This window comes from Clarias gariepinus, chromosome 13 (assembly GCF_024256425.1).
Source record: "Clarias gariepinus isolate MV-2021 ecotype Netherlands chromosome 13, CGAR_prim_01v2, whole genome shotgun sequence".
Lineage (NCBI taxonomy): Eukaryota > Metazoa > Chordata > Actinopteri > Siluriformes > Clariidae > Clarias > Clarias gariepinus.
This window is the reverse complement of record NC_071112.1, coordinates 21,298,668-21,314,702: the sequence shown is the minus strand read 5'-3', so window position 1 is coordinate 21,314,702 and position 16,035 is coordinate 21,298,668. Positions and strand designations below refer to the sequence as shown.

Below are 16,035 nucleotides of genomic sequence, written 5' to 3'. Positions count from 1 at the left end.
TGGAGGAAGTGTGTGAAGCATTGGTCAGCCTGGGTGGTGATAGGAGAGATGGGAATTGGCTACAATTAAGTTAGGGGGAATATCAGGGGGAAAAAATTAGCCATCACAATTTGCCCCTTCTCACAGTAGATACAATATCTTGGTACAATGGTGCCTGGATGGGATACATTAGGCAATAAGTGATATTTTTTGGTTCCTGAAATTAATCTGATGGAAGCATAAATACTGAGCAAGTGTAAGAATATGAGTGACTTTGACAAGGGCCAAATTGTGATGGTTAGACGACAGGGCAACTCCGAAACTGCAGCACTTGTGGGATGTTCCTGATCTGCAGTGATCAGGACCTACCAAAAATGCTTCAAGAAAGGAAAGCACAAGTCATCGCTGTTTTGGTGGAAAAAGTGGGAAAACTACTCAATATTAGGTGGGTGGTCATAATGTTAGGGCTGATCGATGTATACCATATATATTCACTACAACTCATAGAACGTTACCATAAAGCATTAAGTAGAAGGCCTAATTTTATATTGGTTTACATTTACTTAGATTAAATTTGTGCTGGATGATGGAGCAAATTAATCTTATTTTAAATTATAGAAAGCAATATCTGACTGCAAATTGAATTACACACATGAGAACCTTTACACTTGTCCAATCAAGATCTTGCTGTATAAAATACTGTTTCTTAAATGGATCCTGCTACAAACAGGAAACTGCATACTTAATCTTGTAAAGACCTACTTTTGAAAATAAAAATTGCCATAAGTTTATGTCTAGTACTGTAGATCTTCCATGTACAGTACTCTTGATTCACATACAGTACACATGGTCCCTCCATTGCAATACAGCAATAATCTAATCAGATACTCCGGTCACTGTGCACTACTGCCCTCTGCTGGAAAAAAACATTAACAACGTTCACACAATTTATTGTAAACTGCACAGCACATTGGTTTTGGTAATTTGATTTGCAATAAAGCTGATTAATAGAATGTGTCTGGCTGTAGCTGTTGCTTCCTCTCATGTGATAAAAAGCTTAACGAAATTAGCATGGAGACAGTCTGGGAGTATGGGTCTAGACACTTCTACAAGTAGTCTAATCCTAAAATACGATGTCTTTACTGAAGATCAAGACCAAAGACATTATACTGTAGTCATGTCATGTGCAAATGAAATTATAATGAATATGATTTTTCACATTGAATGTGGCACATGAACTTACTTAAAAACTTAAAAAATGTCTTGTATTGTAAATTTTTTGCAGTAGTAGTTTATTTCAAATCAAAAAGTTCTTCATTACAATTTCCCCTTATTTTAATATAAGGGAAATTGTAATTAGGGGGGAGGGGTTGAATGCTAAGTATGCTTCATTAATAAAGCCTAAATACAATACAAATACAAAATATTAAATTACTATTAAGTGATAATAATCTAAGCCTAGTTTGTCGAGAGAAATCTAATCACCCTAAGACACATTTATTTTTATCTTGGGTATTAAAAAGTCTAGCTTTTTAGGCATTTCAGTTAAATAAATTCATACCAAAGAATATGTAGAGTACAGCAAGCAAGCTAAAGGCCACAGCAATGGCCAGCTTGGGATCGACGGAGAAGCCAAGAATCACAGCTACAGAGCCACACAGCAGCAGAGTCAGCACCACCATTAACCAGGAGAACTGAAACAACGGCTCCACCTGCTGGCCAGCAAACGTCTTCATTTCATCTGAAAACACCACATCATCCGACATAAATTGAATACAGCGCAGAAAATATTAACATAACATCCATATCTGTTCAGGATTTTACAGGTGTACAAACAAGTATGTTTTTCGGTGGTGCTCTTACCCTCCAGCTTCTTGAGCAGGAAGGATTTGCCGCTGCCCCACTGAGCATACAGGCCCACACAGATGGGTGGCTGCATGGTGGGTTCGCTAAGGATGTCGGCCAGAGCGCTGCTGTACAGGTCATAACCCAGCATGTCGCCGTCACACTCCGTAGGGGACAAGTGCTCTACAACAGGTCAGTGTAAAAAACATAAAAATAAATAAATAATAATAATAAATTGTAAAAAGTACATTACAATTCTGATCTTTTCTGATAAAAAAAACACTTCTGAAACTTGTTTTAAAAGCAAGTTAAAACCACACTTACTGGCACCGAAAATCTGGGTGAGGATGCTTTTCTGGTGTGTACAGTCGATGTTGTAGGGGGTCTCGCCCTGCTTGTTGGGCTTGTAGAGCAGACGGCCATCTTTAGGGTTTCTCAAGAGCAGCTCGGCCAACTTTCTGCTCCGACCCCTGATTGCAATGTGTAGCGCTGTGTCCCCTTTCTGAAAACGCAGTATTTAACCATCCTGCAATTACTAGCACTGAAATTCCACAAACAAATGTATTTCTTGTTCGTAATTTCTACAGGGATCCAGAAATTTTGCATTTTCTAAGCATGCTACTTAAGACATAATCTAAGTATGATGTAAATAGCTATCTATTCTTCAAAAGGATCGATTTTATAGGGAAAAAAAAGTTTTGCCAAATTCATGTCAGATGACATATTACTTATTAAAGCGTTTATTCACCCAGTGCTTACTTTTTCTGTTTTCAGATACATTTTTTAAAAAACACAGACACTGTTACCTTGTCCACAGCAGACACTTTCGCTCCTTTGTCAAGAAGAAGCTCAACAATCTCAATGTTTCTCATTTTGGTAGCTTTAATAAGTGGAGTCTCCCCTTCCTGAAACACAGGATCACACAGGAAAGTGCTGATTACAGTGCATTGTGGTGTTTTCTGTCTCTTTGAAAGGTAACTGATCCAGGCTTTACCTTGGTGTATGCCTCTGTGTCAGGGTTGCACTGCAGGATATCTCGTACCATTGTGGCGTTGCCTTTCTCTACTGACCAATAGAGGGAGGTCTTGCTGTCCTGTGTAGAGAAAAAAATGATACAGTATACTGCAGTTAAACCTATAACAACTATGTGGTGTGGTGATTGTTTTTATATGGTTTTATACACTCAGTGCCACTTTATGAAAATATTTGCACCCCTGCTTGAATGGGACACAGCATCCAAAGAGCTATGACAGCAGAACCACACATCGGGGGGTTCTGTCAAAATAAGACAGCTCCACATGGCAATAACTCTCAGGATAAACATCACCTGGTCTTTCTTCAACAGTCTGGTTTCAATTAGCCTGTACCTATTGTAGCTTTTGTGTGTTCTGAGATACTTTGAACAAGCAATTTTGGCAAAACTGCCACTCACAGATTGTTTTTTGTTTTACACACAATCCTAAATTTAAACTGTACAGTGTGAAAATCCCATGAGATCAATAGTTTCGGAATTACTAAATCACAACTATGGTTAAAACTATAATTTTAATTTGATTGTGAAGATTGACTGAAGTGCTACATAAATGAGGAGGTTTTTCTATTAAAGGTGTGGGTAACGGAATATGGACATTATGACATGTATATGGAGTTTTGTAAAGATAGGTAATATGTTACAGTGGATATTCAGTAGAAGGATGCTGAATTAAACTGCCAGGCAGGAGGTCTAAGGGAAGACCAAAGAGAAGATTTATGGATGCAGTGAGAGAGAACTTAAAGTTAGTTGGGGTGAGAGAAGAGGATGCAGAGAATAGAGTAAAATGGAGCCAAATGATTCGCTGTGGCGACTTCTGAAAGGGAACAGCCGGAAGACAAAGAAGAAGATGTTACAGAATGAAACAGGGATGTTAAAGCCTAAAAATATAAGACAAAATAACTACCTGGCCCTTAACATCGATGTCCGCGTATTTATTCAGCAAAGCTCGGACAATCTCCACATGGCCTCCTCTCACTGCCGCAATTAGAACCGTGTCTCCACTCTACATAAACACACATAAAATATATACAGTACAGATAAATATAAACAAAAAGAACAATCATTCTTTTAAGCATCATTAAATTGTAATGTTGAAGGTAAAAGGTGAAAGATATGTGAACAGGTATTCACTCTGTCAGGAATGTTGACGTAGGTATCTGCATCCAGCAGGTCCTGCACTATCTCAGTGTGGCCTTCCATTGCAGCGATCATTAGTGCCGTGTTTCCATCTTTATCGGTCATGTTGACGTTGGGGTTTCTCTTCAGTAGTTCTTTTACCACCTCTGTGTAACCACCACGCACTGCCACAATCAGTGCCGTCATAGAGTTCTGACAGAGAGAGAGACAAACACATCCAAATCAGCTTTCTGTCAAGAGAATGTAATCGTTGAAATTTGGAAATGTCACTTAGCCTAATTCGCATGTCTTTGGACTGTGGGAGAAAACCTGAGTAGCCAGGAGGAACCCACCAAGCACGGAGAGAACATACAAACTCCATGCATACAGACACGAGGCGAGAACTGAACCATTGACCCTAAAGGCGCAAGGCCATGGTGCCAACCACTGCGCCACCTTTATTTTTAACTTTTTTATAACAGGGAAATAATTTTCATTCTTATACTTTTCTTTTATATAGTAACAACTCAGCAACTTGTCTGGTGAATATGTCATATAATAATCGAAGACTAGTAATAAATGCGTTCTGTAAGGAGAAATTTAATAAACATTTATGGAAGGAGTCCCCAGCGTCAATACTTTGTAACAGTCAGTAAGTTTTCAAAAGAAAAAAAAAAAGAGGCTGGTCAGAGAATGACTGTTTTTAGCTGCTTGTTTCGATGGAACATTACAACTTTAGGCCTTACTCCACTTCATTGTTTCTTAGTATTTCAAATACCGCCGTGTCCTGTCGTGTTTTATTCCTTCTGTCAACATCAGTTTCACATAAAACCCTATTCTAAGAATAGGACTGTGTAATGATAAAGTTTTTCTTAAACAACATTCTAGTAATTATCCCTGAAGCATTCACATTAAGTTGAAATGATTATCATACACACCGCGCCTTCCTGGTCCACATTTGCGCCATTCTCCAGCAGGTGCATCACGCAGTCATAATGACCTTTCCTCGCCGCCCAGATTAATGCTGTGGTGCCATACTGATCAAAAGATAAAGGATAGAAAAGTTAGAAATTATTAAACAAGTAAAAGAACTCCACAGTAGAGAACACTCTTTACTGAACACAAATTCACACAATTTCATAATAGCTACTGCTTTTGCACCCTGCTTTGGTTTGTGAATCCTATTATTTTTTTTTTGCCTATATTACTTGCTTTCAACATTCAGCAAAGACAAACACTTACTAGCCACTTCGTTAGGTACACCTATTCAACTGCTCGTTAACACAAATATCTAATCAGCCAACTACATGGCAACAACTCAATGCATTTAGTCATCCAGACATGGTCATGAGGATATTCTGAAGTTCAGATGGAGTGTCAATGAAAAAGAAAGGTGATTTAAGTGACTTTGAATGTAACATGGTTGTTGGTGCCAGATCTGCTGGGATTTTCATGTACAGTAAAGCCATGTCTAGAGTTACAGTCTTCACATAGAATGGTCTGAAAAAGAGAAAATATCCAGTGAGCGGCAGATCCCTAGGTGAAAATGTCAAGTTGATGCCAGATGTCAAAGGAAAATGGCCAGATGCATTTAAGCTGATGCATTTAAAAACACATGTTGAATCTTGAAGCAGATACAGCAGTAGAAGCAGAACACCGGGTGCCACTTCTGTCAACTAAGAACAGGAACTTGATGCCACAGTTCACATGGGATCACCAAACTTTGTCAAAAGATCATGTCAATATGGACCAAAATCCAGCACCTTGTTGAATCTAGAGTGGATATTAAAAGTCTACACACCCCGTTAAAATGGCAGGTTTTTGGGAGATAAAAAGATTAAAAGTTTCAGAACTTTTTCCACCTCGAATGTATACAACTCAATTAAAAAACAAACTGATTTTTTTAGGGGAGGTGTAAAAATTAAAAAAATAAAATAAATGTGGTTGCATAAATGTAAACACTCTCTTATAACTGGGAATGTGGCTATGTTCAGAATTAAGTAATCACATTTAAACTCCTGTTAAATAGGAGTCAGTATACCTGTACACCTGCCGTCATTTAAAGTGCCTCTGATTAACCCCAACTATAGTTCAGCTGTTCTAGTAGGCTTTTCTTGACATTTCCTCCGTTGCATCTTACAGCAAAAGCTATGTCTGCAGAAGGCTTCCAAGGCATCAAAGGGATTTCAGTGATAAAATGTATCAGTCAGGCTCCAAGGCTTTTGGAAGGTTCCAAAAGAATTTTCAAGGCATTAGATATACTACTATACACAGTGAAGACAGTCATCAGTGAAGACAGTCATCATCAGAGCCAAGTCATCAATATGGCGTGACATTACCAAGAATTGGAAGTCCATCCAAAATTGATGAAAAGATGAGAAGAAAACTGGTCAGGGAGGCTGCCAAGAGGCCTACAGCAATATTAAAGGAGCTGCAGGAATTTCTGGCAAGTACTGGCTGTGTATTACATGTGACAACAATCTCCCATATTCTTCCTATGCCTGGGCTGTGGGGTAGGGTGAAGAAAAACATCCACACCCGGCTAAATTTTGAAAACACATTTGAAGTCTCCCAAAAGCATGTGGGAAAATATGTTCTGGCCTGAAAAAACCAAGGTTGAAAATTTTAGCCATAATTTCAAAAGGTACAGCAAATCAGGCGCAAAAACAATAGTGCGATTCACCAAAAGAACGCCATACCCATGGTAAAGCATGGTGAAGCCAGCATCATGCTTTGATGCTGTTTTTCTTAAGCTGGAACTGGGGCCTTAGTCAAGACAGAGGAAATTATAAACAGTTCCTGGCACAATATCTTTAGGCTCCTGCTAGAAAGCTGAAGAGGAACTTTATCTTTAAATATATAACAATGACCCAAAGCATACATCCATATCAACAAAAAAATGGCTTCACCAGAAGAAGATTAAAGTTTTGGAATTGCCCAGCCAGAGCCCAGACCTGAATCCGATTGAAAATCTGTGGGGTGATCTGAAGAGGGCTATACACAGAATACGCTCTCGCAATCTTACAAATTTGGAGAGTTTTTAGTTTAAGGGTGTGCATATTTATGCAACCACATTATTTTTAGTTTTTTATTTTCACTAATAATTATTTATCTTTGTCTCATTTTTTACATCACAAAAACCAGGCATTTTAAGAGGGGTGTGTAGACTTTTTATATCCACAGTACTGTATGTCATTAAGCAGTTCTTAAAACGGGTACTAGCAAGACGCACCTAATGAAGTGGTCATGAGAGTGGAGTACTAGTCAAAAGTTTGGAACACTAGCTGTCTGTCAATAGTGCGTAAAACAGTGAATACTTTGGGGGAAAAGACAGTTTTTTTTCTAACACTTTCTTGCATATGCCTTTAGGATTGTTCCACAATGTAAAAGAAAATCAGAAATTGATTGAGTGGGTGTGTTCAAACTTTTGACTGGGACGGTTCAGCTGTATTGCATCATGGTAAACAATCATATTTAAACCTTGTGGGAATGGAATATTTTTTTCCGCTATCTTAGCAGATAAGAGACACCGTGTTTACGTAAATAAGACTGAATCACTTCTCTGTGAAGTCATCAACATTTTTAGATAGGGGTGATGATGGTAGTCACCTTGTCAGAACAGTTGACTTTAGCACCGTGTTGAAGCAGAAGCCGAACGATTTCGGCATGGCCTCGACCTGCTGCCCAAATGATGGGGTATACGCTGTACTGTAGGGAATAGCACGGATAAATAAGACACACAAAAAAAATGTATTTCACTTTAATATCAAGTAACACCGGAGGCGCAGTGCTCTTTCGTGTCGTGCTGCACTGTGTACCTGTCCGGTGATGTTCGGGTTTGCTCCTTTCTCCAGCAGAAGACGAGCCACCTCCACACGACCCTTATACGCTGCCCACATAAGAGCAGTCCAGCCGCCCTACATTTGAGTGCAAACACACACATACATACACACACACACACACACACACACACACACACACACACAGGTCAGTTTTTATAAGTCATCTGGTTGTTTTCCTTAACGCATCTCGTCTGAGTCAGAGTGTTACTCAGATTGCAGGCTTACTTCAGGCACTCAGCATGTTATTATTATCACTGGCTACCGACACACTGGCACCATGACACACTTTTCCAGACAAACAGGACATCGACAGGAAATGCCATACTTAAAAAGCCTAATGCAATCAATAGAAATGAGCTGCTAATTTAAAACAAGGCTGAAAATTGGACACTATACTGTACAAGAGAGAGTAGGTTGGATAAAACAAGAATATTGAATAGTCATGTTAAAGAAATACATTTCTTCCTGGAGCGAGTCACTGAGGATCATGTGATATTCTTTAATGATAATTACAAAGCACGTGAATTATGAAAGTTATTAGATCTTCCATAAAATTGTACCAATGTAGTTTCAGCTTTTATTCACTTTAGACGTGGAGTTATGATTTTCTTTAGAAAATAAAGCTGTTCCTTAATTTTAAAACATTTTTAACAGTAAAAAATCACTGAACCATGACACTGGTCACTATTTTTTACACATATTATTATTATTAATAATAATAATAATAATACATTTGAAATATAAATTATTTCTTTTATTTGAGAATACTTTTTGTTTTAACAAAAAAAAGTCTAGTTCTCAAACAAATTATATGAGGGGCGTCCAAATGACTTGTGATTATATTTCTTGTGAATGAAGGCGTAAGACCGATTGACATTTACAAGACTTCATGAACAGTATGGTGAAGAAACTTATAGCCGCAGTAAAACATTTGATTGGTGCAAACGATTCAAAGATGTTCCAGTCAACATTCAGCAAGTGGAATGCCTGATCCATAAAAATCAACAGATAACTTTTCACCAACTTGAGGAAGAGGTGCATCTGTCAGTGGGAACGATATACAGAATCATTTACAAACATCAGTTGCACATACAGAAACTCGGCTGTGAGTTATTGCTACATCCCCCATATAGTCCTGACCTCAGTCCAAGCCATTTTCCCAGGTACATGCCATTATATGTGCAGATGTGAAGCAGGCAGGCCGATCATGGCTCCAGCATACTAAGAAAACTTTCTACCTTGATGGTATCAAGCATTATAAATGTGTTTTGGTATTCTGTGCATTCAAAAGTCCCTATTTGACTTGTTCAGAATAAAAATGTTCTCTTTAAATGAAGGCAAATGCTTCAATAAAGTTGTAACACATATGAAAATTACAGGAGTCAAAATTATAAAAGAAAGATAAAAAAGGGCTATGTTCAGAGCATTAATGCATTGATTTTTGAGTGAAATATATCAAAGCTTGAAAAATAAGTTTTAAGCACAGAAAAGGAGCTAAGTAAATGTTACAAATCCCATTTAGAATTAGTGTATTCTGTAATGAAAAGTCTCAAGTCTCAACTGGCAAGCGCTTTTCCCTCGGTTTTGGACCTAAAGAAAGCTGTTGAACAAAAAGCATTGCTTTGCATGTATTCAATGATGCTTACCATGTCTCTGTGCTCCAGATTGGCATTGTTGGCTAGCAGCTCATTCACTACCTCAACGTGGCCCTCCTTGGAGGCGGAAATCAGTGCAGTCCAGCAATCCTGACAAAAAAAAGACAAAAAGCCACACAAAAGCTTGACTAGCCGCCTAGATGTTCCTCTTTTTACAACCTGATGCACTTTCTCGAGGTTTAGAACGTACCAGTTGGTCATACCAAGTAGTCATGAGTGCCCGAACTCATTGGTTAACAACGCTCAGTGAAGTTGCAAGGAACTGTATGAGACCAGGGGTGTGTGAGATCCTAAGGGTGTGTGGATGTTTAATGTCATCACCCAGTCATTTGCTGAACCACAGTTTTGCATGCCAATTACACAGCTCTGCAGGCCACCTGCTATTATGAGTGAACCTGGGGGAATCTAGCACTTAGGTGCAGGTCCACCCACAATGACATCACTTAGAGACACAGGAGATGAGCTCAAATTGCTTTCTTTTTCTATGAATTAGTGTACTAATGTCAGCGTTTTGCATAGGAATATTTTCAGGCTAAAATTAAATGACTCCGTAAAGGGTACTATCTAGGAATTCTTGGTATCATGTACTTCTCTCTGAGTGGTGCTATTGATCCCTTCTGTCTAAGGATCGTTACTGGTGTTGTGAAATAAGGTGGAATATGGAGCAGTGTGTACCACGTCATCTAGGTTAACATTGGCTCCTCTTCTTATGAGCTCCTGCACAATCTCAATGCTGCCCTGCTCAGCCGCCAACATTAGAGGAGTCTGTCCGCTCTGGAGAAAAACAGCAGAAATGCACAGATTTAACTACAAACAGGCTTTTATAATATCAAAGAAACTGCAATATGACAAAAACATTTTGATTGCTTTCCATTTAGACAATAATAGTTTTTTTCCCAACAGCTAAAACATTTCCCCAAAAAGTATTAAAAATGATCAGAATAATAACATATCTTGAGATAGTGATTCTTTAAAATTTGTTTTTGTTTTCCTTTAGTTGTATTCAGTTCCCACCCATCTTTAAGCTTTCTTTTTCTTTTTTTTTTTTTTGCTCACAGCCAGCCAGGGTGCAAGTTATGCTAATGTGTCGGTTGAGTGCCAGTTTTTGGAATCTGTTATTATTATAATGTAATGTGTGGCTGCTTTAATCTTTTACACATATTTCAATTAAAATTATCGCATTTTAAAATCTCCTTACCCCAAAAAAAACAAAAAGGGAGAAAATAGCATTAATTTTTTTTTTTTTTTTTTTTATCAAACTAAATTGTTTAAGCTTACAGTATGTGCCTTTTGCTATGACACAACTATCTGCAAACTTAATCAAAACCAGACATTCACTATGTGAAGGAGGTCTTATCCACATGTACAGATTACACAGACTTCGGGAGTTTTGGCCTGTGGTCCACGTTTTTGGTGTGTATCAGTGTGCTCTGTATGTGCTGTACTGTATCTCCTGTGTGATGTTGTCAGTAAGAACTTTTTTTAGGCCTCTGACTGGCCAACATGACTTTGAGGTTTATCTGCTGGTTTGGCATGTTTGACTATGATTTTGCGCTTATGAGGACAAAGTTGTTTGAGGATAAAGGAGGACAAAAAATTATTTTTAAAAATAAAACTGCATCTGTGGACTAGGTCGAAATTATGCTAAGTTAGCAAGGTTTTAGACACCTTAAGGGAACTTTTGGCATGATTTTGTGTAAGATCCAGTCTGGAAGATCCAGACTTTAATGTATTTGTAATGTACTCTTAAGGAATAGTTCTCCAGTCTCCAGGACTTTATTGGATAAAATTTTTGAAAGGTTTTTGGCATTTTCATTCCAGTCCCTGTATCTGACCAGTTTTAAAGTAATGTTTTTGTTTGTTAAGCCACACAGTGACCTATGAATCACTAAGGCATTAAAAAACATCTAAGTTAAGGCATGAACCAGTGAGAAACAGATAGAGATGATCAAGTGATTAGTATACTGGTAATCCTGAATGCTGATTGGTTGGAAAAGACAAAAGGGGAAATTAGGTTGCTTCTGAGGTTATTTTGGGGATAATATAATATTTAATTAGACATTTTCGCTACCTGTCTATATTTATTTCTATTACTTTAATCTACATAACTTAATTTCATTTAATTTAATTTAATATGAAGAAATTATGGGTGACTTAAGATATTCTCACAGAATTGCCACAACATGTGCTATATGCAATGCATACAAACAAACTCTCGGTGGTAAATACTTTAAAGCACCAAAATTCCCTGTATAAACATCTAATCTCTTTCGTGGTCTCACATCACATCACTCACATCACTCCTGCTGTCCACTTCACGGTGTTTGTCCAGGTAAGCTCTCACAGCTGTCAGGTTCTCCTCCTCCACATGAGAGAAGATGCTCTGGGAGGCCACAGCAGTCATCTTCAGAGAGCCGGTGGTGTCCATGCTTATGCTGTTGATTCCTGAGCCCGTTACAGGCTAAATAACAGCAAGAAAGAATGCATTAAAGCTCTTTTTTTCTCGACTAAAAGCTGTAGTTAAAGCCCATTCAACCAGAAATCTGTAGCAATAATAGATCTACCGTGCAAGCTATTATACTGTAGATCATGTGGGCAATAATGCATTAGGGTTTTAGATAAAAACTTTTTTTTTTGTGAAAACAACATCGTAGATACTTATTAACTGGCTTAGAGTGTTTAACAACTGAAATGTTGAGGAAATCTTCAACCCAATATTCGTAGCTAATTTAAACTATTAGGATTATTACACAGTGAAAGTGTTTCAAACTTGTTAGGACAAGTAGATCCAAAGAACATTCCAGCTGTTATATTCATGTAATAACAGATCTGTGCTAGTGTTTTTGGTACCGGTATGGCAAGGAAGTAGAATTGTTGCCTTTTGAATAACAGAAACATGACTAACGATAAGAACTAACGATACTGTAAAGATTGTAGGAGCAAACCAGAATGAGGCATAATGTTTTAACCAATCATGGTCACCACTATAGGAAATCTATAAATCATGGGTTCATCTACTGGTGAAAGTTACACGAGTTGTTCCAGAAACCTAGTCCATCTAGTACACTTCATAATGAAGAATGGAGCAAATCCAGAGCCTAAGCTAGAATCACTGTACACACTTTTTCTGCAGAAAATACCTAGTCCTTAGAGATTCTTTTTTTAGACAATTGTGTTGCTTTTTAATTGTACATTTTTATTTTTTTTATTTAAATTTATTTACAAATTTTAATTGTTTAAATTGTTTAGACTCTACAGTATTGTGTACATTGCAATTTCAGCTCCTTTCTCTTAATCAGCACCTGATAACTATGAAATGAATGAATGTTTTCAAACAGAAAGAAGAATGGCAAAACAATCATACCTAAAGGTCCTCATATAACGATCATACAAGGCTAGATAGACAGTATAGTTGAGAAAAAATTACATTCACATCTCAAGAGATTAAATTACTAGAGCTTGGGTATGTAGGGAAGCTAATCATTTTACAGATCACATTAGACCAATTTAAAATATTTTGTTTTTCCTGTAATTTAACATAATTTGCAAATGCTATGCTGTTAACAGAGAAACCAAGAGTTCTACAAATTTACCAATATACTGTCCTGTTATTTTGGGGATATTAATGTGATAACTGGTCAATTTGGCAGATAGAGATATTCTAAAACTTTGAGAACAACCTCATTATTTTCCAAGCTTGGCTTGCTTATTAGTGCTGCTGTATAGCTCTGGCAGACAAGATGTCTCCTACTTTTCCATTCCAATATAAAATAATGAGAAATGTTCTCAAGGAAGCACTGAACACAGCCAAGATTGACTGCGCCGGCTAATGATGAACAACATAGTAGATTTATGGCTTTATCAGCTCTGATTAGGGTAAAGCTTGACTGATTTAAAGTAAAAAAAAAATCTATTCAACTTGTTCAAAGGTAAGTAATAGCATTATGTTAATGCATTCTGTACAAATGAAATTTGAAGTCCTCAAGTTGTTTACCACTGCAATGCAAGCAGGGGTCTAATCTGTTTAATGCACAAAAGCTAAATCGGGACATGATTTAAAAGTGGACTTAGTGACCTGGGATCACATTTAACTCAATCTGTTCTGACAATCAAATCCTTCTTAATTATGCCTGCATAATTTAATAAAAAAAAATTATAATAATAATAAAAAAACGGAAAAATCACATATTTAAATGATGTGTAGTCTTTTGCAATTAAATATTCACACAGCTTCATATTGTGATTATGAATTTTTTCATGATTAATTGTTCAGCACCAACCTTAATCATCCTCGCTTTATCCAGTTAAATAACTGGTGACTTCAATCAGTGGTTTATTTCATGTTTGCATAAGCATTACTGACTCAAAATTACTGGCTGCTAACAAATCATACTCTTCCCTAGATTTTGCTAAATTAATGTAGCCAAATGCAAATAATTGTACCTTTAACATGAAAGAGACAAAAATATCATTTACAGTAAAGTATGTTTTAGGATTTATAATTTGATAGTTATGGCAAGCAAATGTCTATGATTCCAACGATCACAGCTGGAGATTTGTAGAAGCATTCTGTAGTTAATATATCTGTACTCAGGCACCACTCCTATGCCACCAAACTATTTGGAAGACATGATTTGTGTTATGCTCCTTCTGTGTACAAATGTAAGCACCTTAAGTTCACCAGACATTGCTGGAATTTATGCTGTGTTTTGAAAAGACTTGTCCCCACTGTTAAGTTGGTGGACAATGAGTGGTAATGTGGGACTGTTTTTTTCCTCCGATGTTCTATGAACCTCATTAAGATATAAGACATCCTGGACTTAGGAGTTTTAGTAAATGATTTTAAATGAAAATGAAGCTATATAAACCAAGGTCTTTTAACTGGGTTATGTTTTGATCCTCCAACAGGACAGTAATTTAATTGATTTGTCCAAATCCACAAAGAATGGTTAAATGGTCAAGGAATCAAGCTTTTAACATGGAATACAGGGTGCTGAAACCACACTGAAAACCTGTGTACTGAGAAGTGGTCTTTTATTCTGTCCTCTGTATCCTCAGCAGTTCTTATAAAAAGAAGACTGTGTTATTTGTTTAAATTTCAGGGGTAAAAGTTGAATTCCTCCTATATTAATGGACATAATTCTGGAGCTGCCAGTATGAATGATCAAAATCTTTATATTCATATCACGATAAAATAATACTTACTGACATTAAACTGAGTTACAGAGCAAAAGACCATACTGTCTACTTGCAATAATACACTGTATGGCCAAAATTAATATTTTATTTGTCACGCACACAACCATATGGAGTATGATAATGCAGTGAAATGCTTATATGACTTCCCGTGATCTGAAATAGAAACATTTTAGTATAGTGAAAAAAATTGCACTATAGAGTAGAATTAAACTAAAATATAAAAGCAGAATATTCAATTCAAGTAAAATTTAAATAAAAATGTAGGCCGTATGAAATTACGAAATGTGTATACATTACACAGGTTTTGCTGAATGTAGAAAATAAAATTGTAAACTGTGAGTTATAAAAATATAAAAATGTGGGTGACAGCAGCAGCAATATAATTGAAATTGTGTCAGCACCTGAAAATGGATAGAACCCTAAACCTGTTCCAGCATGACAGACACTGCCTGTGTGCATAAACTGAGCTTCGTGAAGACAAGCTGTGCCAAGTTTGGAGTGAAAGAACTTGAGTGACCTGCACAGAGCCAGGTTTTTAACCACTCTGAACACCTTTAACAGAAATGTACAAATCAATGTGAACTAGGTAACAGGTGAGTAGAAATTATTCAAGTTCTATTTCCAACATGTCAATTATTAAAAATTGTGTTCTTATTTATGAAACAGTTCTACAAATCAGTATAGCTCTGTTATACTGAATATCGTTATGGCGATGACTTACTTCTGCCTGACAGCCGTCCTAATATTCGGTGTACTGTAACTGCACCCTCACTTGCGTAATATTACTTAAAAATCTTGAACACCCACCATTAAGAACTTCCTTTTTGTAACATCTGAATGCTCTTAGTAGTAACAGTAATATGTTTGAATTGTTGTGGTGTTGCACTATGTACACCCACATTTAGTTTTTTTGTTGTTGGTTTTAAAACTTTTTTTTTTTCATTAAAAAATTATAAAGGCTGTGAACCATTACTGAACAAAGGCTTTGTGACAAACTTAAAAAGTGCTGAGAATAAATTGAAAAATACTATTTCCAAGCTTGTTATTAGTCATCCAATTTACCCTGCTAATAACAGACATTTCCATATTTGTCTTTATGTAAAAAAATAAATAATAATAATAATAATCAAGTCAAGTTCGACTTATCAGAGCTTTTCATTTCCTTATTATTTAGAAACAGCAGTCATGGAAATAGCTACAGTGTAGTTAAGTGACTGTTGCCATGAAGTGCATGTTGTGTAAAGCTGGAAATCTCTGAGGAAGCTTCAATGTGCAGCTCCATTTTTAACAGTAACACATAATCTAGCTCCATTTTAAAGCAGTGTACCGCACGGACACAAGATATTCTCTTAACATGATTACATAA

At 36.8% G+C, this 16,035-nt stretch overlaps 1 protein-coding gene across 9 annotated transcripts in view; it reads right to left on the bottom strand.

Moving 5' to 3' along the window:
- The window catches only part of kidins220a (kinase D-interacting substrate 220a), a 65,662-nt gene that overhangs the window by 42,284 nt on the left and 7,343 nt on the right, over positions 1-16,035 (bottom strand). For all 9 annotated transcript variants that reach the window (XM_053509285.1, XM_053509293.1, XM_053509291.1 and 6 more), the window contains 13 exons: positions 11,767-11,931; positions 10,146-10,244; positions 9,462-9,560; positions 7,792-7,890; positions 7,583-7,681; positions 4,912-5,010; positions 3,989-4,186; positions 3,762-3,860; positions 2,819-2,917; positions 2,631-2,729; positions 2,149-2,326; positions 1,843-2,007; positions 1,541-1,720 (listed from right to left, as the gene is read on the bottom strand). In XM_053509285.1, the coding sequence (XP_053365260.1) occupies positions 1,541-1,720; positions 1,843-2,007; positions 2,149-2,326; positions 2,631-2,729; positions 2,819-2,917; positions 3,762-3,860; positions 3,989-4,186; positions 4,912-5,010; positions 7,583-7,681; positions 7,792-7,890; positions 9,462-9,560; positions 10,146-10,244; positions 11,767-11,898 (1,645 nt within the window). In that variant the 5' untranslated portion in view covers positions 11,899-11,931. The remainder of the gene's footprint in view (positions 1-1,540; positions 1,721-1,842; positions 2,008-2,148; positions 2,327-2,630; positions 2,730-2,818; positions 2,918-3,761; positions 3,861-3,988; positions 4,187-4,911; positions 5,011-7,582; positions 7,682-7,791; positions 7,891-9,461; positions 9,561-10,145; positions 10,245-11,766; positions 11,932-16,035) is intronic.